Raw genomic sequence first — 23,617 nt, forward strand, 5'->3', positions numbered from 1 at the left:
AGTACTCATACTGTGTATCATTTTACAGATTTTCTGTGGAAAATAAAAGTTAACTGAAAACAAGTAGTTAAAAGTAAAACTGGAGTTCAGGAAAAAAAATAATCCCAAAGCACACATTCCAAAATAGATTTACAGTGTGAGCACAAGAAACAAGTACATGTTACATGTTAAAATTCCCTTCCTCCTCCAGGGCTGGAGCAGTGCCTACTCAATAGAATCAGTCATCATGCAGATCAATGCCACTTTAGTCAAAGGAAAAGCCAGAGTACAGTTTGGAGCCAATAAGGTAAATGTGCTGTTTATCAATTACACAAATCACTGTTAGGCTTCCATTTCTTTGTTGACTTGCACAGATGTTTAATGACAGAATTGTCATTGCAAATATATTTGCATTTTGAGTTGTCTTGATGTCTCGTGCATGTGTATGAGTATTTTAGAGGCAATTAAGAGTTTGTTATGTAATTATGAGCATATGAGTTAGATAAAACCTTGGGATGGGCAGGGGTTTTAAGTAGTTAGACTTTACTATCCTTGCATTGGCAAGGGAGGGAGGGAAGGAGGATCAGAATTAGGAGGATTTGGATGTTCTGGCTCTGAGAAGGGCTGTAGATGACAGCCAGGATTACATACATTCATGGTAAGAAGTTCTCCTCTTGCTGGAGACACCTGCAAAGTTTTATGAGAGAGGGAAAAATAATAACATGCAAATACTTCAGAGCTCACCATTCAGCATTAATTGAAAGCACAATTCAGTTCAAGTGTGCATGCTGGTAACAGACCATAACTTAAAAGATTGTGAAGAATTAAATGCTGCTTTCGAATTGTTTTAATTTTTAAGACAGCAAAATTGTCACTTGGGTGTCTGTTAAGTACCAGTTCAGGTAAGATGTAAAAGTTTATGATCACAATTCTGACTAACCCAGCTGAACAGGACAGAGTTATGGCAGGGATTGCCTGAAGCCTTCTGTTCTGCTCACACATGCTTCTGACTCACCCCAGGGTCTGAACCTTCTGACAGGAGAGACCTTCCCAGCAGCAGGGCTCTACAAAATACTGTCATTATGACAGAGGAGAAATGAGAAAATAGGATATTTGTCTTGACAACCTTGTACTGGAAAGCCAGAAACGTTCCAACATTGTGCATGGGTTTTATTTGTAAGCCCGCTGTAGAGTTTCCTTGTAGAAGAACTGTTCTTAAGTCTTCCATGTCTAGATGCAGGTTTTTATGTTGGTTTTTTTTCTCCTTTCAGAATCAATATAATCTAGCAAGAGCACAGCAGTCCTATAAGTCACTAGTACAAATCCATGAGAAAAATGGTATGTATATTCTTGTGACTTTGTCCTTGTCTGCAGAGCACCCTGGGAACTGGTGTTTGACCACAGAGAGACTGGAAGTGACAGTGTCTTATGTTGGCTTGGGAAGACCATAAATGGTGTTTCCTTCTCCTCTTGCACTAGGAAAACAAGAGTGCTTAAAGGAACTTGACTGCAATCATTGCAGCTTCTCCAGTTTGCATGAAATGTTTCCACGTGTTTCTACTGTTTCTTGAAAGGCAGCTCCATTTTGTTTTCAGCCAGTTGGTCTAGGAACTTTGTTGTTACTGTAGCTTTAAAAGGGACTTATTTATTACTGAAATATCTACTGGGAGCTTGTCCCTTCCTTGAAAGGCTTTGTTTCAACGTGGCAAGACCTTAGTGCAGTAATCATTATGGAAGAGATAAAATGGAAAGAAAGACCTGAGACTAAAAAAATACAAGAAGTCCAAGTGAGATGTCCTGGATGGAAAACTGTACAACAGAATAGGGAGACACCTGTGTTTTTGGTTTGGTTTTTTTTTTTTACCCTGTTTTTACCCTCTGCAGTAGTCTCTCTGCTGCATAAAAAACTGCTTCAGGTGTAATTGCATTTACTTGTGCCAGTATGAGAAGACAATAAATGACCTGAGGCTTTAAAAGCTTTAAGTAGCTTACAGGTTATGTAAAGGTAGTCAGCAGAATTGGTATCTGGTCTTGTGATTCAGGAGTTAGTCCAGTTACCTCTTCTGTGACGTTCTCTGATCTGGGTTGGATGCAGTGTCCTCTGGGAGTTCGTGTTGCTGTGAACACAAGGGAGCGTTTCAGTGTGACTGCAGTCAGAGCCTCAGTTTCCCTGCAGCTAAAATGGAACATAACACCTTCTCTGCTGTTGGGAGGAAGGTCAAAGATAATGACTTTAATGTGCTTTCCAATGTTATGATAGTTTGATCTTGCCATGAACAGCCTTTTGCTATTTTAGTTCCCTACAAAGGCCAGCATGGCTGTCTGTTTACTTCTGGCTGTGTGCTGGCCTAGGCTAGTGATCACTCCTGCATCAAGAGCTGTACACAAAGCACTCACAGCACCTAATGCTGCTGGGAAAGGTGTCTTTAGCTTAGACCTGCTGCCTGCTCTCTGGGATGGCATTAATAGGCTCCATAGTGGGTGTATACACATTTAGAGGAAGTTTTGCTATAGGGGCTGGGAGAGTTAAGATTGGAGCTGTGGAGGTGGCTAGAAGAAGCTGTGCACTCTTGATCAGGTATGATTCAGCCTACTAAACATTCCAAATTGTGTCAGGAGACCAGTTATTCAACTGACATTTCAGAGCTTATTCCTCCAGGAAGATTTGCAGAAAAAGGATAAACTGTTCAACTGCTTGTGCATGCCTAACTCCACAGTACACAAAATGGGATTTATATAAGTGTCCCAGTGTAGTTGTGTTTGTATGTCTGTGCATTAAGTGGCTTGAAGGCTTGGGAGGTTTACCTCTGTTCCACTAAGTTTTGTCAGCAGTGTTCCTCCTTCAGCAGCTTCCTTTGTCGGTGTCCAGTTTGTCCAGGATAGCTGCTGCCACAAACCCCCCCAAACTTGGATATATTTAATTTGCACTCTCAGGGACTGGGTCTGATCCTTTACACATGCTTCATGTCCCACTGCTGACCAGTAGCATTTAGGGAACTGGGTCTCACTGAGCTGGCCTACATTAAGAGGGAAGGGAGGAGCCAGGTTAGGCTTCCTTCTCCCACAGATGAGAGGGTAAGATGGTCTGGACCAGCAGTGTCAGTCCCTAACATGTCTCTGTTCTCCACAGGCTGGTACACTCCTCCAAAAGAAGATGGCTAACGCTGAGGACTATTGTCTACCTGGACCAATGTCAATAAAACAAGCTCTTTTTTTATGTTTTCCAACACACAGACTCAAGCTATGAGTGCCCCTATAACAGCTGTACTGAGGACTTTAGCTATTAGATAAGTTAGTGGATAATCTGTCAACTGACACATACAGTATAAGTTACAGCCTTACCATTCCGCTCTCCGTAGGTATCTGGACTGAGCAGTTTGGGCCTTTACCACATTTGTTCTTATGGATTAAGCATATTTGGGCCATGCCCTCCCTTCTCCTTGTTTTTTTTATTTGAAAGCATAAGCTCTCCCTACAGCAGGCTACAAACTTACTAAAGATCATTCAGTAGGAGTGAGTTGTTCACACACTTTTGTGTATTTCTTACCTTTTGCAAAATGCAGACTGCAGAGAACTTGCGTTGTATTGTTTCATTTAAAGCCAAGAAGTTTAATACATTGTTTAATACTGTTTTAGGAAATGTCAGGTCTTGCAAATCACAGTAGTTTTTTCTGGTCTAAAATGACAGCGTTTGTAGTATTTCCAAATTAATGATATAGGAAAAACACATGTATGTTAAGTCATTAAACATTTTTCATGGCTGTATGAGAATATGAACTGTTTATTGGAAAAGATGCTCTTTGTTTAGATTATGTTAATTTTTTGTTTAGGTTTGGGGGTTTTTCCCTTTTTTTTTTTTTTTTGTTTGTTTGTTTTTATGCAGAGCAAGGCTGTGCCAATAAAACCTTGTAACTAGTCACTTCCACTGGGGCATCAGAACTTGCTGGGCTGTTCCTGCTACTTGTTGGCTCAACCTCCTTAACAAGAAGAGCCGCAGTATGAAGCTTGAAGTTATTTAAAATACTAAAAACCTTTCTAGGTGTTCCATTTTATTAACGGGTTGTTGCAATCATTTGTAAACTAATGAACTTATAAAGTAATTGGCACAAATCGAGATGAAAGTCCTTGAATGAAAAATTTTTATATAAAAGCTACAATAAAGTACAAGAACATGTCATCCGCTTCAGAGGCATAAGAGATGTTGCCATAGTCATGACAGTGGTTTTGTTATTGAGAGACTAATGGGAACTGTTTGTTCTTTATTAGGAGACGGACCTGGGTCTGTGAACTTACACAATTTCATTGCCTTACAGAAATCGACTCTATTTTGGTTGTAGTTTTAGTCGTTAGGCCTTCGCACCGCTGGGGCCAAGCTAAGGGTGTGTTCCGTGGATTAAGCACTTCCACAAGTGCAGAAGCATGTTTTTGTTATGTTTTTTTTTTTTTTTTTAGTTGACTATCAAACTTGTGCTCTTCTCTCTATCAGGCACCCGCGGGTCCTTGTGCATTTGCTTCTAGATCCAGTTTTTAGCTCGAAAGAAGCGATGGGCGAGGTTTGGCACCGCTTCCCGTGGGCGGGGGGTGAGGGACAGACCCGGCCCCGGCCGCCGCCCGCCCCCGCCCTCGGCGCATGCTTCGGTGTGGGTTCCACTTCTCCTGGCAGAGTTCCTTGGCAATGTACAGTACTTTGTAAACTTGCATCAAGTTTATAAATAAAAAGCATTTTACGAAGCGTTGTGTCCGTGCTGGGGCCCGGGGGCTGAAGGGGGGGGGGACGGGGGTGGGGCGTGTGAGGGCGGGGCGGGTCCTCCGCGCCGCTAGGGGGCGCCCTTGCGGCGGCCCGGCCGTGCCGAGCGGAAGCGGTGTCTGTGGCGCGGGGCGGCGGGGCCGTGAGGCGGCGGGGCCGTGAGGCGGCGGGGCCGTGAGGCGGCGGGGCCGTGAGGCGGCGGGGCCGTGAGGCGGCGGGGCCGTGAGGCGGCGGGGCCATGGAGGCCAAGGGCGGCTTCGTGCTCGCCAACCTGGCCGAGGTGGTGGAGCGCGTCCTCGGTTTCCTGCCCACCAAGGCGCTGCTGCGCGCCGCCTGGTAAGGCCCGAGGCCGCGGGGGGGAGGGCGAGGCGGCGGCCGGCCCCGGTTGCCGGGGGCGGCGCGGCCGACGCGGGGTGTCTGTGCTGTGTTGCAGTGTGTGCCGGCTGTGGAGGGAGTGCGCCCGGCGGACGCTGCGGGCGCGGCAGCGCATCGCCTGGGTGTCGGCGCTGGAGCCGGGCCCCGCCGACAGCCACGCGCTGGTGCGGGCGCTGGGCCGCGAGCTCGAGGTGAGGGGCGGGAGGGGTGTGTGTGAGGGGGGTGCGGGTGTGTGTCTGTCAGCGCCTTCGTGCCGCCCCTGAACGCTCCGCCCGCTCCTCCCAGGGGCCCGACGCAGGTTGTGAGCGGTTTGGACAGTTCGGTGCTGTGTGTTAGTTAATACACTGATGGAAACGCCGCGGGTTTCCAGGTCAGGGCGCGTCTCTTCATCTCGGCGATCTCGTTAAGAGATAAACCCTTTTTAGCCCGGAGACACAGGCGACACTGAAGGATTTTTCTGGCAGGATTCTTTTCCAGTGTTCACTAGTGCTAGATCTTCACCACAGAAAGATTCCTGTCAAGTTGTTAAGCTCTAAACAGAGACCTCAACAGATGAGTGTTAAACCAAAGCCGACAGCCAGGACTGGAAGGAGTTTAGACAGCGTTAAAACGAGCAGTCAGGGGGCCAGGCTGCAGAGCTGTCCTCGCTCGTGTAGGGCCTGGGTCGGTTCTGTGCCCGTGCTGCCCCTTCATTAGATCAGTGCGGGCAGTGCTGAGGCTGCGGGAGGTGTCCTGTTGTCTGACGGGAGCTCGGGCCGGGGCCGTGTCCCCTCGGAGCGGTGTCTCCTCGGTTCGTGCCGCCGCTCTGTCTCTCCCTCCCTCCCTCCCTGTCCCCGCACTCCTTGTCCCGTGTCTCTGCAGAAGGTGCATGTGCTGCCCCAGACCGTGCTCTACATCGCCGATGCCGAGACGTTCAGCGGGCACGAGGAGTGTCACGAGCAGAAGAAAGGTAACACCTGCCCTTGACTCGCTGCCCTTTCCGGGAGTGCTCGGGGTGTAGGTGGAGCAGCGTCGGCTGAAAGGGAATTTGCCTGGTGCGAATTTCAGTGGGAAGTAAATCTTTTGCAAAAAGCACGACCCCCTAGTCCTGCCTTTGTGATGTGAAGTAGCCTGCAGGTGTGTGTTACTGTGCGCGGATCCTTTCCCTTCTCTGGAGGACACGGAGTCCCTGGTGCCGGCAGCCCTGTGCTCGTACACAGCTCAGACCTGTGTGCTGTTACCAGGGCGGCCGCTGATGGGCAGCATTGGCTCAACAGGACGGGGGTTCTGCTCAGAACGCACTTTTACTTCTCTCTGATGTTTTCCTGTCTCTTTTTCTTATTTTAACAGCCAGGAAAAGAAACAGTAAAGAAACAGCACTTGCACTTGAAAAGTTGTTGCCAAAGCGATGTCAGGTTCTTGGACTGGTCACCCCAGGGATTGTAGGTAGGAGCAAAACGTGGTTGTTGTGAGAGATCAGCTTGGAGATGTCTTTTCCCACCTTGTTCAGCACTGGCTTCAGTTCTAAGGAGTTCACAGTGTTGCTGCTCACTGACACGTGGAGCTTACTTTGTGTACTGCAGTCATAATTAAAAGGATTGATTTAACCGGTTAGGCAGCTTTTCCTGGCACTGATGTACTTACAGAATGTTTCTTGGATTTATGTATATATTTCAGTCATATTGTGACTGACTGTACAGGACATCCTTGGTATATACCTGTTTGCTGTGGTCTAGCAGGAGGCACGTGCAGTAACTGGATAATTCACAGCCTTCCTTGGCAGGCTTTTCCTCATGCTTCCCTTTTTCATCATTAGAAAGTTGGGGGTTTTGTAGTTACTCACCCTAAATTCAACCCCCACGGTGTAAGTAGGGTATTTGATTGTTACCACTACCATAAATGAATAATACACTCCCAGTATTTGTGTCAGTTTGGTTTATACTGTCATCACATGCTTGTATAACGCCTTAAAAACCTGAACATGTTTGTGTGCCTGTAGAAGTTGGTAGGAAGACCCGTGCTTGTTTTCCTACTGTTTTATGTTTGGTGTAACTGTGGGGAAATGTCCAAATATATCCATGTCTCCTTATCCAAAGTGACTTCAGCACAATCCATAGCCAGCAGGACTTCTATGTGTTTCATCTTTCCAAAAGATTCTAAAAAAAAATCACACCAGTTTTCAATTAGATAAGTTGTTAGGGAAATAAGTTGTCATGTTTTACATCCCCTGAGCTGTTCAGCCTGTTTCAGTTCTTGTTACAGTGTAGATGAAAGTATGAGAGTCCCTGAACACAAGATGCCTGGTTTTGTTTCCTTGCAGTTACCCCCATGGGTTCCAGCAGCAATCAGCCTCAAGAAATTGAAGAGGGCGAAGCTGGGTTTGCTCTGTTGTTTCCCAAAATGGATGGGGTGAAAATTCACACCTTCCATTTTTCTAAAGATGTGAAGAACAGGGTCTTTGATGAAAATAAATTTGCTGAAGCAGGTATGTCCTTTTTCTCTCCTTCACTTGGGCTTTTGTGAAGTATTGTGCTGCTCTTTGAGGTGCCAGTCTGGAGTGATGTGTGGAACCAGCAGCTTCTGTGCTGGCTCCAAGAGCCCCCTGGCTCTGTAGGGCTGCAGCTGGTAATTGTGCATCTCTGTTCCTCCCAATCTGTGGAGCATTAAGGTTAAGTTATCCTGAGTATCAGTCTCAGATTACCTCAGTTAGGTTCCAGGTGGAGTTGTTCAGAGAGTTGTTAGGTTTTAAGCAGCTTCTAATTGGTTAAAAATATTCCACTGGGAATTATTCCTGTCACTACAATTTAGAAACGAGTGGGGAAGAGCTGCTTCTCTTCTTCCCCAAAATGACTTGGCATTTGGATCCCAAGTGGGGTATTGTAGCAAGGGAAGGCAGAGCAGAAGACAGCATATTTCAGTGAATACAGTTCATATTCTTCACATTGTGTCCCCAGCAGAGTAGGTAATTTATGAAGACTAATGTCAGAAGGGTCTCTTGAGTCTTCTAGGAACCTGGGGGGTTCTACCTTGGGACAGGAAAATTGCTGAAGTGTGGAATTTATTTCATTTTCAGATAAAGCTATTCACTGTATTATGGTTCTTGAATAACTCATATGCCTGGTTCTTACCTGTAAAGACTGTCAAGTAAAACTGAAGAGCTGTGGTAAAACTCATGTGCTGTGGTAAAACTCATGTGCTGTGGTAAAGGAGTGGAAGGCTGGAGGAAGCAGATGCAGTCTGTTTTTTTCCTAGCAAAGTTCTTTCCAGAAATTCTCTCTCAGGTGGGGAACACAGCCCAGCTCCTGCCTGGGCAACTTGTGTCTTGCCTTCCCAATTGCAACAGAAAGCCATTACTAAAGGTGTGATTTCTTATTTGAGGAGAGACTAGGAAGGTTGGGCTTCAGGGCTTGGGATTTAAAAAGAAGAGAGGATCAGTGTTTGGTTTTGTTTGTAGGTCTGAAGAATAACCCAGATCTCCGTGTTGTTCTTCTGTTTGGCTACAACTCCTGGAAGTCTGGAGCTACTCGATTTCTTCATCAAATAGTCAATCCATTGAATGAGAAAAGTATCATCCTGGCTGGGGGACAGGTGGAGAGCTTCACATCACTGACCTCTGAGAAGTAGGTATCTTTTTCAAGGTAAATGATAAAAAGGATTTAAAATGGGAGAAACACTGCAGATCCTTGTAGTTGTATTAGAAATGCCCTTTAACAGGAGTAAAATGGTAATTTCTTTAAGAGAAAAATGTCACAACTGCTACACTGTGACGTAGGCAGAAAAGCTGGAAGTTTTGTATGGCTGTGTTACCAATTGGATTCTGGAAACTCAACTAGGAGAAACCCACTGAAAAGGAGATTTCCAGCTTCAGATACCCTTTGTGTGTTTATTGCAGTCAGTGTTTAATAAATGATTCCTCACTGTGGCAGAGACCATGGATGTGACCACATGTTCGTGTGTGTGCCTGGGTTTGGCTCACACCCCAGAGCAGGAGCTGCACACACACACAGGGCTGTGCCCCAGGAGCTGCCCTGTGGAAGGATGTGGCACTCCCAGGACTGGGCTAGATCTCATCCAGCTCACACCCCTTCCCTGCCCAGGACCCTGCAGGGCAGAGCTGGGCCCAGTTGCTCCAGCTGCTCTGCTGCACAGGCAGACAGAGCCCTTTGTGCCACTGGTGCATCCACACTTGGAGCACCTCATTCTGTGGAGCACATGCAGGCAATGCCTACGGGCTCCCCTCATGCCATTGTAGGTCTGGAGTCCACACTAATACCAACATGTTTCTTGCATCCAGTTTTCCAGCTGCACATAACAGAGCTGGCCTTACATTAAGTGACTGATAATAAAACATTAGTATGTAACTACTAAAACCTGTGTGACCTGGCCAACCAAGTTAAAGCAACATGAATATGGAACCTTTACTGCCTGCTGCCCTGGTTTGATGTGTAAATGATGAGTGTATTTGCTTGCCTTAAGTTCAACTAATAGTTTAGTTGGAATTGCAGAGCTGTGACATACACAAACTGCTGAATTTGGCATGCATGAAACAGTAAGTTTCTGCTTAATCCCCAATAATGGATGTGGAACCTTTTCCTTGGGAAAGGTTGCTAAAAAAAAAAAATTGCTAAAATGCGAAGGCTTTGGTCTGTTTTTCAGCTGTGGGTGGTGTCAGAATCCCCTGGGTGGTGGCTCCTTTGAACCCCCCTGGTGCAGCAGCAGTTCAGGGGGTGGGCAGTGGTCTCCTGGAGCGCCCTCTAACCCGCTGCCCGTGTCCTTGCAGTGCCCAGGCGCAGCCCGGGGACGCCTGCGGGGTGGTGGGGCTGGCCTTCAGCGGGCCCCAGATCCAGAGTGCCACCGTGCTGCTGGACCAGGACGTGGCCGACGAGCGGACGGCGGAGGCGGCCGTGCAGCGCCTCAAGGCCGCCAACATCCCCGAGCACAACACCCTGGGCTTCATGTTCGCCTGCGTGGGCAGGGGGTACCGGCACTACAAAACCAAGAGGAACATGGAAGCAGATGCCTTCAGGAAGTTTTTCCCAAACGTGCCCCTCTTTGGCTTTTTTGGACACGGGGAAATAGGATGTGATCGAATAGTTACTGGGAATTTCGTATTAAGAGAATGTAATGACATTAAGGATGACCTGCTTCATGGTTACACCACCGTTATGACTCTTATTCATTTTGGTTCAACTAAAGCAAGCCAAGCATAAATAAGGTTTAATGCTGCAGTGAGCTGTTTGTTTCATTCCAGAGAGCTGAGAAGTCTGGAAGAGTGGACATCTTGCAGTCAGAACCCCCTTCCAAAACGTAAACATCATTTTGGTAATGTTATCAAGTCTTGTAGTTGCAATAGAGTTTAATATACTATCTACAGGAAAGCCTTGCATTTTGTGTAATCCCCTGTACACATCAGAATTGCAGGAAATTATACTTGGTGGAATTCTGCAATTGAAGAAAGCCTCTTTCTTCCAAAATGAGAATGGTTTGCACAAATCCTAGAATATGCTGACTTGGAAGGGATCCACTGAATCATTGAGTCCAATTCCTGGCCCTGTACAGGACATCCCCAGGAATCCCATAATGTGCCTGAGAGTGTTCTGAAACTCAGACAGGCTTGGTCCTGTGACCACTTCCCTGGGGAGCCTGGTCCAGTGCTCAACCACTCCCGGTGAAAAACTTTTCCCTGACATCCAGCCTAAACCTCCTGACTCAGCTTCATGCTGTTTCCTTGAGTCCTGTCACTGTCACAGGAGCGAAGAGATCAGTACCTGCCCCTCGGGAGGATGTTGAAGATCCTAATGATGTCTCCTCTCTGTCTCCTGTTCTCCAGCTGAACACACAAAGTGCCCTCAGTGTCCTCACATGGCTTCCCCTCAAGGCCCTTCATCTTCATTGCTCTCCTTTGGACACTCTCTAATGGCTCAATATCTCCCTTACATTGTGTCCCCCCAACTGCCCCAATATTGAGCAGAGGCCGCCCCAGGTCAGAGCAGAGTGGGACAATCCCCTCCCTGATGCCCCAGGACAAGGATGTCCCTCCTGGCTGCCAGGGCACTGCTGACTCATGGCCAAGTGGCCACTGACCAGGACCCCCAGGGCCCTTCCCACAGCTGCTCTGCAGTCCATACACACAGCCAGGGCTGCCCCACCCCAGGGGCAGAGTCCAGCACCTGTCCTGGTTAAACATGCCATGGTTGATGATGGCCCACCTCTGATTTGTGGAGGTCTCTCTGCAGGGCCTCTCTGCCCTTCAGGGAGTTGAAGCTCCTCCCAGTTTCGTGTTGTCAGCAAACCCAAATACCAACATGTAGAAAGAAATGTGCTCTATTTATGGATGTAAAGCAGTCCATGGAAAAATACATTTCCTGGATTTTAGTATTAGAGAGATGCACAACCTTCCCAGAGTTCTATTTACAAAACTGAATGGTTTTACTAGATAAAATGAATGAAAATCTTAAAAGTAACAACCTGCTCGTTAAATAAAGATGAAAGTGTGTCAAAGTACTTTGCCTTCTATTAGAGAAAAGGCTCTGATTTAAAGAGATGTTGTCCAGCTACGAGGTCAGCTTGGTTCACCACCTTGAACTGAATTTCACTTGTCTTAACTGTCTGGTTTAGAATGTAGTGGTGGTTTTTTTCTTTTGGATCTTCTTGTAGCTTGATTACAAACTTAAATCCAGAGTCCTAAAAAAATAAGGCTACCTGGTATCTTTTAAGTTTCTTTAAAAAGTTTTTTTTGCTCTTTAATTTGGAATTGTGGGGCACACAGGATCTGGTTATATTTATAGAGAGACTTTAAACAAGACTTGTGCTTTTGCATGATTTTCCTGTGCTTTTTACATCAGTCACCTGTTTTGGTTGCTGCAGCTGGCATGCAGTATTGTTCAAGTAAGTAAATTCAGCATAGTCTCAGTATAGCTAATAATATATTTGCTGCTTTCTAAATTTTTTTCCTCCCTTTTGTTTTCACTTAGTAATAGAAGGACAAGAAAATAAGATTAATTTTCCACCATTTCACCAGACTTCTAAATGCCAAATCAGGCAGCTGGCCCATTTTCAGTGTAGTAAAAAGAAAACACTTAGCTGTTGTTGTACAACAAAATAACATTTTTTGCTTTAAATGTACCAAGCAAGTCTTCATTGGCAACTTTTTGCTTATATCTAGTTAAAACTTTTCCTGAACTTGGCCTAAGGAGCTGAGGTAGAGGTGTATCTGTTCTGAGAGTTAACTGTTGGTTTCAGTTTGTGCTGAGCACACCCAGCACTTCCCCATGGCTTTATTGATGATGGGTTTTTTTAATTAGGTGCTGTGAACTCCCAGTGGGAGATCAGGAAGTGTGGGTGTGACTGGGACAACGTTCAGTCACTGCATTAAGGGGGAAGGAATCTGGGAATGGGGTTGAGTTGTCAGAGCAGCCCCTCGGTGGGAGGCGGCTCCGTGGTTTTTGAGGTAACCACAGTGTTGTGCTCAGCCCTCTGTGCCTGCCTGAGCTGCACCTGGAACGGGAGGGAAAGGAAATGTGTCCTTCTGTAACCCAGATTCCTGTGCCTGCTGGCCATGCTGAGTACACCTGACTGTTCCACTGCTGGCTGTTCCTGGATGACAGTGCAGCCGTGTCCAGTGTCCGAGGAAGCAGCTGGTGAGCTCAGTGATGGTGCAGCAAAACCAGAACCAGAGGGTGCTCTGAAGGGGCTGCTCATCAGCAGGGTCCTGGAGCTGAGGAAACTTCTGAGGTAAACATAGTACAGGTGAGATGCTGGGGGTGACCTCAAGAGCCTGCACCAGAGTCCAGGATCCTCTTTCTGGCCTCAGGGAGTGGGGATGAGCCCACGGGATCCCAGAACCATACCCATGGCTGGAACCACTGCACTCTCTCCCAGCCTGCATCATGCTTTCCATGTGACAGGGAAGTGATGTGACAAAACTGCAACATCTGTGATTAAAGTGTTTTGCTATCCAAATTCATTTTGCCTCCATGCTGCCATTTGCTCTTCAACTACAACTCCTCAGAGAAACCAAAATATATTTGCTTAAAAGGTGCAGGTACCAAAAGACAGAGCTTGTTCTGAATTGATAGAAAGTTTTGCAGTGCCAGAATTTATACCTCTTTCACTCAAAAAGTAACCACAGGGTTTTAAAGTGAGCAAAGTTAGATAAATGAGTATTCAGCAACTGAGGCAAATGTGAATAGCATAAAGATACCTAAAGTTTATCTGCAGTTACAGTGCTGATGCTAATCTGTTTCCAACAAGAGAACAGAATTCCTAAGTGACCACAACTGGATTTTGGTTTTGTTATGAAAAAAAGAAAACTTGCAGAGGCACAAGACAGGGAGGAGTGACAGTTTTGCTGATGAAAGGTAAAGGCATTGTTTTTCCCCATCTTTTGAATATGAATAATGTTTTGCTGCACATTTGTTCTTAATGCATTGTTCAATTATCTCTAAGTTTTAAAAATATAAGAAATAATAGGCAAGTGGTGTGATGTATAATCTCATACTTGCACAACCAAAATAGCAACTGCCAAACATAAAGCTATTACTGTAACTTTTATTTTCAAGTTACTATCCAAAAGTCTTCTCATTACAGGATATTTCTGTGATGTGCAGTTGTAAGAAAACAAGAATAATTTGATAAAGAGGAGTCAAATTATGAACAAGTAGTTACATATGATTCTGAATTAATTTTGTTAAGTCTCCCTCCAAACTCACTCAGTGTCATTACCCCCTCTTAGTTTATATTTTTCATTCTAAAAATGGAGAACTTCTTTCTCCTAGAAGTATCTCTGTGGTGTTGGTTGTTAGTTTTCATATCAGACACTATCTCTGGAACAAACCTAAGTGTTCTGAATGCCTCATGTCTGGCCCAGTGAGAGAACCAGAAAAAACATTTCTCATTCAGATGCCTACTTCTGTTTTACTCAGTGGAATGATACAGAAAAATAATATTTGAGGTCTAGAGGTTTGCACAGTGAGAAGTTACAAAGATAGTAAATGTGCAGTTAAGTGGTGTTTTATAAGATCTTTTGCTGTTGCTAAGCCCATTTCTCAGCCAGATGCAGACTCCAGAAGAGGCTGTTCCAGAAGGACTCCAGAGGAGCCCTGAGGGTGTTCTGAACTACAGGCTGGAAGGTAAACCAAGCTCACTGCTGGTGGGGGTCCTGTACCACTGGTTTAGGTCAAACAATACAAGTTCAAGCATTGTAGGGCCCTTGTACTGACTGTTTTCTGCCCACCAGCACTCCAGAACAATGTAGGGTGTTTTTATAAACAGAACAAACAGCTGCAGTGAGAAACTGGAAACTCAAAGGAAATGCATAAGATAGGTTTGGATTCTTTAGAAGTGGTATCACCTGGATACTTACATTAGAATTATTAGCAGAGAAATAGCTAATTGGAATATTTTCCCAAGTGTTTTGATAACTTAAGAGAACAAATTTATTCCCAAATCATTGGGATTTGTCCTTTTAAATGCTTTTAAAAAAACAATGTATAAATTGTCCTCATTACATTTCACAGGTAGATCTTCAGTGAGATTAGCAGGTAGCACAAAATTCTTAAAATAAATGTTTTGGTGATTCACATCACTGATAGTGGCAGGTCATGTCACCTTTGCACAATAAATTTTCACAGCTATAAGAATTAGAAACAGCTATTTTTAAAATAAGCTCATTTTAGCTGAGTTGTCAATATGGCAGCAGGGAGAGCAAACACTAATCCCCTCAAAAGGAACTCTCTGAGAATCTCCAGAACTGGTGAAAATGACTGAATGGTTTGAAACAGCAGCAATTTCTGTGATGGAGAATGAACAACATAGATTCAAATCACCCAGCCCTGTTACAAACTGCCACCAGTGGATGCTCAGCTACCTTTTTACAGCCCATCATGTGCCTGCACAAAGTTTTAGATGAAATATCATTACTTGCATTGAGAAGGTAATTTGAAAACAATCTCTTTTAAAATGAACACTGAAAAAGACTGTTCAAATGTTACACAAACACAGAGGTGCATCGAGAAGAGTTAAAAATTGGTTGTAGCTTTAATTTGGGGGATGAAAACAGCAATATCTTCTTGTTATTTCAGGTTCTGCAGCTGTAGGTTCTATTTACATCCCTTATCTCGCTCTAGAAATGATTCCTGGTGAAAGGTTTTGTGGAGTGTCAGTCCCAAAGATGGAACTGAGCAGCAGCCTGACTATGGGTATTTGACAAAATTTGTATTTGGTGCTCTGCTGCCAAGGAACTGACTTCATGCCTTACTTATAGATGATGTTGAACAGGTTACAGTCAGAAGGAGAGCAAGAACAGACTTTGAATAAGCATAAGCAGATAATGTTACATAGAATAATGAAGAAGGTTTTGGGTTATGGGGGTTTTTATAACATCTTTAGGCATACACAGGTTTAGGGGTTTTTTTCTTTGCTCATTTCCCCCAAAGTGCAAGAAATACTGCAGTCCTTTAAATGAAGAATCCCTTTTTTCATTAATCTTAACCACAAAACCCAAACAAATTATGTCTGGATTCTTTTGATTATTCCATATAATCTGAGATACAGGAATATTCTATCTCTTCATTAAAGTACATAGATGTCAACAGACATTGTGACTGAGAGGCACAGTGATGACCTGCATCCTGATCATCTAAATTATATTGCCAGGGAATCATAACACAACTTACTTCCATTTTTTTTTCCCAAACTTATACTGATAAATCTTCATGAATATCCTTGGGTTTGAATATAGTCATAGTAAAAGTGAAAGTAAATGGAAAAAACCCCTGGGTTTAAACTTATCCAGTCTTTTCAGTTTTTGCTGGAAATAGCTTGATGTCCTTTAAATAAAAGGATGCTAAATACCAAAGGAAAGAGAGTCACACAGTCAGAGACCCTCCCCAGCTGTTCAAAAATGCAGGGCCAGAAGGAAAAAGGTTTTTTTTTAGTGCAGTAAATTTTGAAGGAGTTGCACAACATTGAAGGTACCTTTAAAATGGGAAGTGTTACCAAATGGACTTTCTGTTGGTCTTCCTGCTTAATATCTAACATTATAAATCAAAAGACTTGCACAGAGAAAATCCTCTTGTTTTCTTTGAAAAGCCATTTCACGTTCTCCTTTAACTGTACTTTACTCCAGAGTTTGTTTGGGCTGCTAATGAAGAACAATTATATACTGTAACATATAAGCAACCTCTTCCTTAGGTCTATAAAGAGACTTCCTGCTAATAGCTGTCAGTTTGTTCTGCAAGTGATCAAAAGGTTTTTGCAACACCTTATGAAGAGACTTTTACTACAAGATTCTGAAAGGAAGATGTGATCCTCAGGTATAAAAGAATTTTTGCCATAACACTATAAAAAATTGTGGTGTAATCATAGTAGTGGAGTTTCTTAGGAAATTAGCCTTTTCTACTTTTCTTCCCTCATAACCTTCCAGCTGGTGGAGAGGTAATTTTAAAGACATGAGATCTTGTGTTTCCTGGAAATGGGAGTCAAACAGACAAGAGAAAGCCCTTATTACTGACCCCTCCATAAACATGTAATTTTATGCCCCAGTGACTCCAACCACAATATCTGATCCACTGGAACTGGTGTTTCTTTAGCTTTATTGCTCACAGGGCTACTTAATTTTGTAAGCAAACACTGCTACAAAGTGCTGCACTATTTTATGAAATTACATATAATGTTGGCTACCCTGTACTTTCTGTGGCATTTGACCACCTTAAAATGAATTTGTAGCCTGATCTCATTTTGATCTGAATGTCACAGTCACAAAGCTTGTGAACTGAACCCATTAATTTTGGAAGCTGGAATGTTCTCAGGTGCAATGGGTTTGAGGCAGTCTGAACTGCTAATAGCATTTCCTTCACACTGTTCCATAAATCACCTTGTTTGCATTTAAACATGGGTTTGGTTTATTCAGCCTCACTTTTTGTACAAACTGTTTCCCAAATAATGCAAACACACTTGGTAACAGTGAATAACTCTTCCATATCTGTCTAGAAAGCTGAGGGGATTCTAAGAGTTTATACAGTACAACTTCAGCCCATTTATTTCTTACATCTTCTATTAATATCTCCTTCCTGAATTTCCACTTAAGATGACCACAAGCCTTTTCCATTTTCAGTGGAGATGGTATCCCAAACTGTAAGTCTGACTGTCTCAGGATCAGTAACATATTGAAGTTATCTGAGAGCAGCTGTCTCTGATTAGTTTTCCCTGAGGCTGTGCAAAGTTCAGGTGACAGTGATTCTGATGGAGCTCTCAGTACTGCCACACATCCCCTGAGCTCTCTCTACAACAGTGGCATGTCCCTGTGTGATGAAAAATCACTTTTCTCTTTCTTAGCCTTTAAGACAATATTCCCAGCTTCCTTCAGCTTATCTGCAAAAGGTTTGAAGTCCAGAAAATAACATATAAGATTGGTTAATTTGGGGAGAAAGTGATCTTTTAGTGCTTTATATAACCTAATCTCTGGATCAGGTCCTGTACTTGATTTGGTGCCCTCAGATTCTCCCTTCAGATGCTGAGCATTAACTGGGACTCTGACTTCTCTGACATGAGTCCTTGGAAGGTAATGAATTTTTGTGGTTTGTGTTCTAGTAGTTATCATAGCACAGTTTTCCCTTTGACTCCTCACCTCACACCCTATAACAGGGCTTTCCTTCTCTGCCCCACTGGACTCTTGTCTACACTGATACAGAGTACACCAGAGCGTGTAGTAAAGCATCCCAGAAATAGGAGCTTACTCAGCATTTTCTTTGCACCTGTGATTTTACACAACTCCAGGTTGTTTATTTCAGAGATAAGAAATCTCTGTTCTACATTTTCTCTCCTTTCAATTCGTGAAGTTTTCTCAGTTAATCTTCCCCTCAATACAACCTTAAAAATCCCATATAATGACCTGCTGGGTAATGTGCAAAAATGGAAACATATCTGATTTTTGCTGGTTTCAACCCCCAGTGCTAGAAAAAACTTGAAAAGAAAGCTGCTCATTTCACATTTTCTACACCTCTGACTAACCAGACCATTCTCTTTGTGTTGTCAAGGCAAAAAGGGACAGGGACCATGTCATTTGGCCTCTCTTTGTCTGAGAGAATCCTGTAAGGAACCAGAGTGTGATATATGAGGTACTGGTGTGATCAACAAATGGTTATGTGAATAAAAGAAATAAATCTTTAGAGAGGGCAGCACTTTTTCAGCCAAGACACCTGTCTGGATATTTTGTGTCAGGAATTCACCTGATGAATAAAATTCCTGGCTTCTGCTATCTGAGTATCAACTGGAAAATTTAAGGCGAGGTTTAAATTTCCCTCAGCAGTGAGATTTTCAGAAGAAAGCAAGACAAAAATAAACCCATCAAGGAAAATGTCTTGCTTAATATTAGGGATGTAGAGCAAACAAAGCATAAATTCTCTGCCTAAACTTCTTTTAACCACTACCTATCTCTTTTCTTTTCATTCAAATTCAAATCCAATACACTAGCAGTGGTACCTCATCCTCATGTTGTCTTATGATTAAAAAGAAAAATAGAGAAAGAGTATTAGCTGGCAGAATGGTACTTTTTTCCCCCCTACATCTGTTAAGGGTGTCTGAAACAAGCCAAATTCTGGACATGTATCAGTAGTACAAATTTTGAAACTATTGAATCAAGACAGTCAAACAAAATTCCCTTATCAAAATTCCATAGTATTATGTCATGCTAAACCCCTGTTATTATCTCATATTCTCTGTGCAGTGAAAAAAAATATTGAATATATTTCATACATTTCCCATGTAGTAAACCCCAAAGTTCTCATGTGTCTACCTGGGCATTACTGAAAACTGTAACTTGTCATAAAACAATCTCACAAAAAATTCAAACAAGTTATAGTGATTTCTGTATAATTGATGCACCTTGAAAAATACATACAAATGCCATTAAGTGCAACTGTTTATGTCTCAGTTGCAGTGTTCTCCAACACATAAGCCTCCTATTTCAGTTTGCTTTCTTCTCTCATCTTGCTCACCACATCATCCTCTACAACTTGTGTTCTTAGGGTTGCTCTGCATGTTGTTTTCCCACCATTCTTCCACTTAATTGCTTTATGCTGTTGTTATTTCTGAAAAATAAACAAAACACATACCTTTAATTAAGGAAAACTTCCTCCCCCACTTTCCTCGTGGAGTCCAGTCATTTAACTTTAAATTGCACTCACTGTTGCAGCCATTGCTGCTTGTAGGTTCAACTAGGTTGGCACCACACTCTGAGGAACTTGTCCTTGGAATGGAAACTTTTCTGACCAAAAGAAACAAAAACCAGACAACAGAGAGAGGAAAAAAATACACACAGAGTGAAAAAAGTTGTCAGGGAGGAGACAAATTAATTGAATGATGTCCACTGAAAAAAGTGACACGGATCTCCTGTGATTCCTGTCTAATTAATACTCAGTGTTTGTGAGAAGCCTGTATTGGAGGGAGAAGGACAGAGATCAGAGGCCAGTAGAGCACTCAGAACTACGTGGCTTCTCTCCTAATGTTCCTGTTTGTCTGATTTCTCAGCTCTTTATTTAAGCAATTAGTAGACAGCACAAAATAATTTATTATTAATTCTCTTGCTGTTTGGAAATTATGTGAAATTCTCCACGCTTTGTTGAGGAGACACAAATCTTGTAAAGATTTGTAAAGACCTCTTGCTGTCTTGTTCCCTTTCTTTTAATAGTAATCAGACATCTGCTCTCTTGAGAAGAGTCATGAGCTCTTCTCTGTTCTGTCCAGTTTGTGTCCTGTGGTGATGTAACTCCTCCACAAAGTCTGTTGTCTTGGACAGCTCAGGTGGCTTTATTCCCAGACTCTGTAGTTTTGGCTGGCTGAGATCCCATTCATCAACATTGCACTTACCTTACAGGTAATTTGGCATTTCAACATGGACTTACAGTGAAATATAGAAATGAATTGCAGATTTATTTTAGTTTTCCCTAGGCTTTGTTCTGTTCCTCTAAGCTCTGTGTGTGGCATTTAGGCTTCTGTATTGCTTTTAAATAAAAGCTGGCTTATGTGCCATCTATAGTCATCAGCCACCTTTCTTATTCTTCTTCCAGCAACCCTTGGACAATATGTTTCTGGAGGAAGAAGGCCAGATGGATGTGGTCTGACAGGTGACTTGCTGGAAGCAAAATATGCCATTTGTTACCCAGTACCAGTGTAATAGCAGGGATTTTTGCAGACTTTCCTGTTTTCCATGTCAGAAAGACAGACTTTATGAGTCTGTTTGTTGGAGGGGTGTTTGTTTCAAGGTGGAGAATACCTGCATCTGGATTTGCACTCTGCAGACTGAAAAAAATAAATCATCAGCTGATAAAAATGTGATGACTCAGCTAAATGTAAAAAGAATTATTTCCCACTGCTCACCCAGAGCTTTCCTATGCAACCCTATTCTTTTATGGGTTTCTTTCACTGTTAGTTATGACTTAGTTTTATAAGCAGAGCACTGCAACCCTTTTCTCTCCACCCTTGTATGGCTGAATGGATTTGTTTCTAGGGAGCATTAAATGCACTTGCATATGCTTGGTCCTCAGATCTGTCCCAAGTAGCCTCAGAGAAAGACAACTTGGAAAGGAAGGGAGGTATAAGTGATGATACAAACAAGAAAACAAAGCAAAACTGATTTCCTAAATTCTAAAAGATTTAATGTGTAATTTTAGGGATTCCTTTTCCTTGTGCTGAACTTCCAGTAGTATCTCCTCTTCTGCATCCCTCCAGGTTGCATTACTGTTTATATTAAAACCCCACTAGAACCCTCTGCTGAAAGGGCCATGGAAATGCTTAATAAAACACAATAGTGGGGAAAAAACTCTGCTTTCTGATTGTGGATCAAACATCTTTGTTATTAAAGTATAACAGTGGAAACAGTATCTTTCCTTAACATTTTAAACTTAACATATCCTGTCAAGGACAAGCCAAAGATGATGCAACTCTCAGCTAACCCTTACAAACCCTAATTCCACCCTCTTCTAAGATAGGATACAGGTGATAGATCAAATTTGAGGGGAAAAAAGTGCAGATTAATGACAGCTGCTGGCAATAATCCTCATTCACACAGCTGAAAAGAGAGCAGTAGATTAAAGTATCCACTTGAGACTCCTCACATGTTGGTCATTTCAGTCAAGACATAAGGACTTACAGATGTGAAGTGTTTCTTGCATAGATGAGTTCTCTAGCAGATGATCATCCTACATCAGCCTCACAAGTGTAAAGGTAAGATAATTTTGAGCCAGTTAGGTTCTTTTATCTGTACTAAAGAAGTTGATAATGATTATATGAGATTTCTCAAGCTAGTCTGGTATGTAAGATAAGTTCAAGGGCAACTATGTTAAGACTGAGTTATTTTTCTAATAAGGAGGCATTACTACTTGTTCTGCCAGTTAGGCAGAGCTTGAGTGAAGAGTAGGTGAGGTTCATCTTCCAACTGTCTAATAAAAGAACTTGCACAGACCTGTCATTGCTGTCACTCTAAGATTCTGTACTTTGACCATGACACTCAATAGACTCTGTCTCCAGCTTTCCCCTAATTTTGCTCTATGCAAGAGGAAAGGGATCTTTTAACAGATTGCTCTCTTCTTGGAGACAATTTTATTTCTGAAGAAATACTGCCTGTATGACACTTGAATGAATTTTTCTCAAGTTAGTTAAAGCTGTATTCTAATAACTTTTTGGTAATCTTCAAATGTTCTTTAGTGAAGAACTGCTGTGGCATTCCATGGCTAAGCAGGAGTAATTTAACTAAAATTACTCAGGTGGGGGGTATGCTTTACAACAAGGGGGTTTTTATACAAACTGTTGTATCAAATGCTCTCTATCTCTTCTAAATACATTCAGCTGTGGGAAAAACTGGCATTCAGTGGGTTTCCATGACAGCAGCTGAGGTAAAAGTAGCCCAGCTATTCCAAAGGTCGCTCATTGAAAGGCACTGATCAGAGAGGTTGATTTGGCAATGTGATTATGGGAGAGCAAAGAACAGCATTGCAAGAACCTTTGGTTATCACAGCCAAGGAGAAATGCAGTACAGGAGAAAGGGGAAGAGGCTGCAAGTCTGTGGTGGCCAAGAATTACAGGGACTCATGTAAGTTGCCTCATAAAGGCATAAACACATATTAATGGTGTGTGACAAAATAAGCTCTTATAAAAAGTGCTGTATTCTAAAAATAAAGAAGGTTGACTTGCATTATAAATGCAGAGAGTAAGTGAAAACAGTAAATTTGTTTGGGTTTGGTCTAAGTGTACTGACACGTACAGCATCAAATAGCTGCTTTAATCCCAATAACTGCTTGTGTGTTTTCATCCCAAGTCCTGATATGCCTAAAATGCTGCAAAAACCAAACCTGCAGCACTTGCTGTCTAGCACTGACATGTTCCTGCTACTCTAACATGGATCATCCTGGACAAATTAGTTAGCCCTCTGTTTTGTTCAAAATGTTAGTTAGGAAATATCTGCCTGGGATTATTCTTCACTTTCATTCTTTCCTTAGTTTTCCTTTTTAGATCAGGAGCTGTAGAGGAATTAGGAGCTAATGGCACCAGTTGCTTTGGCTGCCAGCTCAGTGGGAACAGTTTTTGTTCCCTAAGCACTTCATCAATTTGCTTCTACTTCTCAATCTTCAGATAACAAAGTTTTTAAAGGTTAGCACTAACTCTGGGTAGACTGTGGATCTCAAACAGGGGTGTACTACCTGCATTTTTTACAAAGCAACTATAAGTAATAGCTTAGAAAAGACACTGAGAAAACTTTAAGCCAGGAAATGAAATATTACAAGCAACAAGTTGAGACACCCACATTCATTATGTTGAATAACCATACAACCTTATGGATAATTCATTACATGCTTTTACATTCAGATAATTAGTACATGATTACCAGAAGAAATTTCTACTTGATTAAACAGCTTCAGCCTTATGAAGCACTTTTACCTGCAAAGGAAGTAGAATGCTCCAATTACAAGAACTCCTAGAAGAAGAAGTGAAGCCAAGAAAGCTGCAAACAGGTCACCTTTTGTTTGGGACTTGATGCTGGGCAGCAAAACTTCCTCACAACGGGCTCCTGTGTAATGCTCAATACACCTGGGAAACCAAGTGGTATTTGGATTAGATGGTAACTTGTCAAAGGCTTCTTTTGCTCTTAAGTGGGGAGAGAACTGTTATGACATAATTCAAAGTTTGTATTTGCTGGGCAGCAACTCTTCTTAGGGAATTTCCTCTCACCTTGTATTTTTGGAACAAAGGGAATTGGGCACATTGGGCATCAAGTTTACATTCTGATCCATACTGCTTTCATATATTAAATTTAATATATTCATTACTGACAGATTTAATTAATTAAATCTACCTCTTTAGTGTTAACCGTGTCATCCCACTGATTCTCACACAGTAGCCATGCTTTCTTTTCTCCCTTTCATGTAACTTTTAGCTTCCTTTGTTGAAGAGCTGTCAGGTAAATAGATCCAGGAAATGGGAATTCATTGAGACACGGTACACCTTAAATTGCAGAAGTAGTTTATGCAGTGTAATAATTCA

General features: G+C 42.7%; 3 protein-coding genes across 9 annotated transcripts in view; 2 read left to right on the plus strand and 1 right to left on the minus strand.

Moving 5' to 3' along the window:
• The window catches only part of UBE2Q2 (ubiquitin conjugating enzyme E2 Q2), a 47,171-nt gene extending 42,461 nt beyond the window's left edge, over positions 1-4,710 (plus strand). For all 3 annotated transcript variants that reach the window (XM_051770373.1, XM_051770374.1, XM_051770375.1), the window contains 3 exons: positions 191-286; positions 1,251-1,317; positions 3,110-4,710. In XM_051770373.1, the coding sequence (XP_051626333.1) occupies positions 191-286; positions 1,251-1,317; positions 3,110-3,141 (195 nt within the window). In that variant the 3' untranslated portion in view covers positions 3,142-4,710. The remainder of the gene's footprint in view (positions 1-190; positions 287-1,250; positions 1,318-3,109) is intronic.
• Positions 4,711-4,903: 193 nt separating this feature from the next.
• FBXO22 (F-box protein 22) lies at positions 4,904-11,584 on the plus strand. The gene is made up of 7 exons (XM_051770372.1): positions 4,904-5,062; positions 5,160-5,292; positions 5,963-6,050; positions 6,431-6,526; positions 7,401-7,565; positions 8,535-8,700; positions 9,861-11,584. Exons 1-7 carry the CDS (start codon positions 4,965-4,967, stop codon positions 10,288-10,290), a joined length of 1,176 nt encoding a protein of 391 aa, XP_051626332.1. The 5' UTR covers positions 4,904-4,964; the 3' UTR covers positions 10,291-11,584.
• A 7,351-nt stretch (positions 11,585-18,935) lies between these two features.
• Positions 18,936-23,617, minus strand: part of NRG4 (neuregulin 4) — a 44,498-nt gene continuing 39,816 nt past the window's right edge. For 4 of the 5 annotated variants that reach the window (XM_051770385.1, XM_051770388.1, XM_051770387.1 and 1 more), the window contains exons 5-7: positions 23,015-23,164; positions 19,267-19,346; positions 18,936-19,170 (exon numbers count right to left, since the gene is read on the minus strand). In XM_051770385.1, the coding sequence (XP_051626345.1) occupies positions 19,154-19,170; positions 19,267-19,346; positions 23,015-23,164 (247 nt within the window). In that variant the 3' untranslated portion in view covers positions 18,936-19,153. The remainder of the gene's footprint in view (positions 19,171-19,266; positions 19,347-23,014; positions 23,165-23,617) is intronic. The other variant, XM_051770389.1, reaches the window with a different exon arrangement.

This window comes from Manacus candei, unplaced genomic scaffold, assembly GCF_025592945.1.
Source record: "Manacus candei isolate 608988 ecotype Guabito, Panama unplaced genomic scaffold, ASM2559294v1 h1tg000119l, whole genome shotgun sequence".
Classification (NCBI taxonomy): domain Eukaryota; kingdom Metazoa; phylum Chordata; class Aves; order Passeriformes; family Pipridae; genus Manacus; species Manacus candei.

Excerpts from the sequence above, each read along its gene's own strand:
- FBXO22 (XM_051770372.1), top strand. The coding sequence starts at position 4,965 with ATGGAGGCCAAGGGCGGCTTCGTGCTCGCCAACCTGGCCGAGGTGGTG. Across the intron at positions 5,293-5,962 it reads CGCTGGGCCGCGAGCTCGAG|AAGGTGCATGTGCTGCCCCA; the intron begins GTGAGGGGCGGG and ends GTGTCTCTGCAG. Across the intron at positions 6,051-6,430 it reads GTGTCACGAGCAGAAGAAAG|CCAGGAAAAGAAACAGTAAA; the intron begins GTAACACCTGCC and ends TTATTTTAACAG.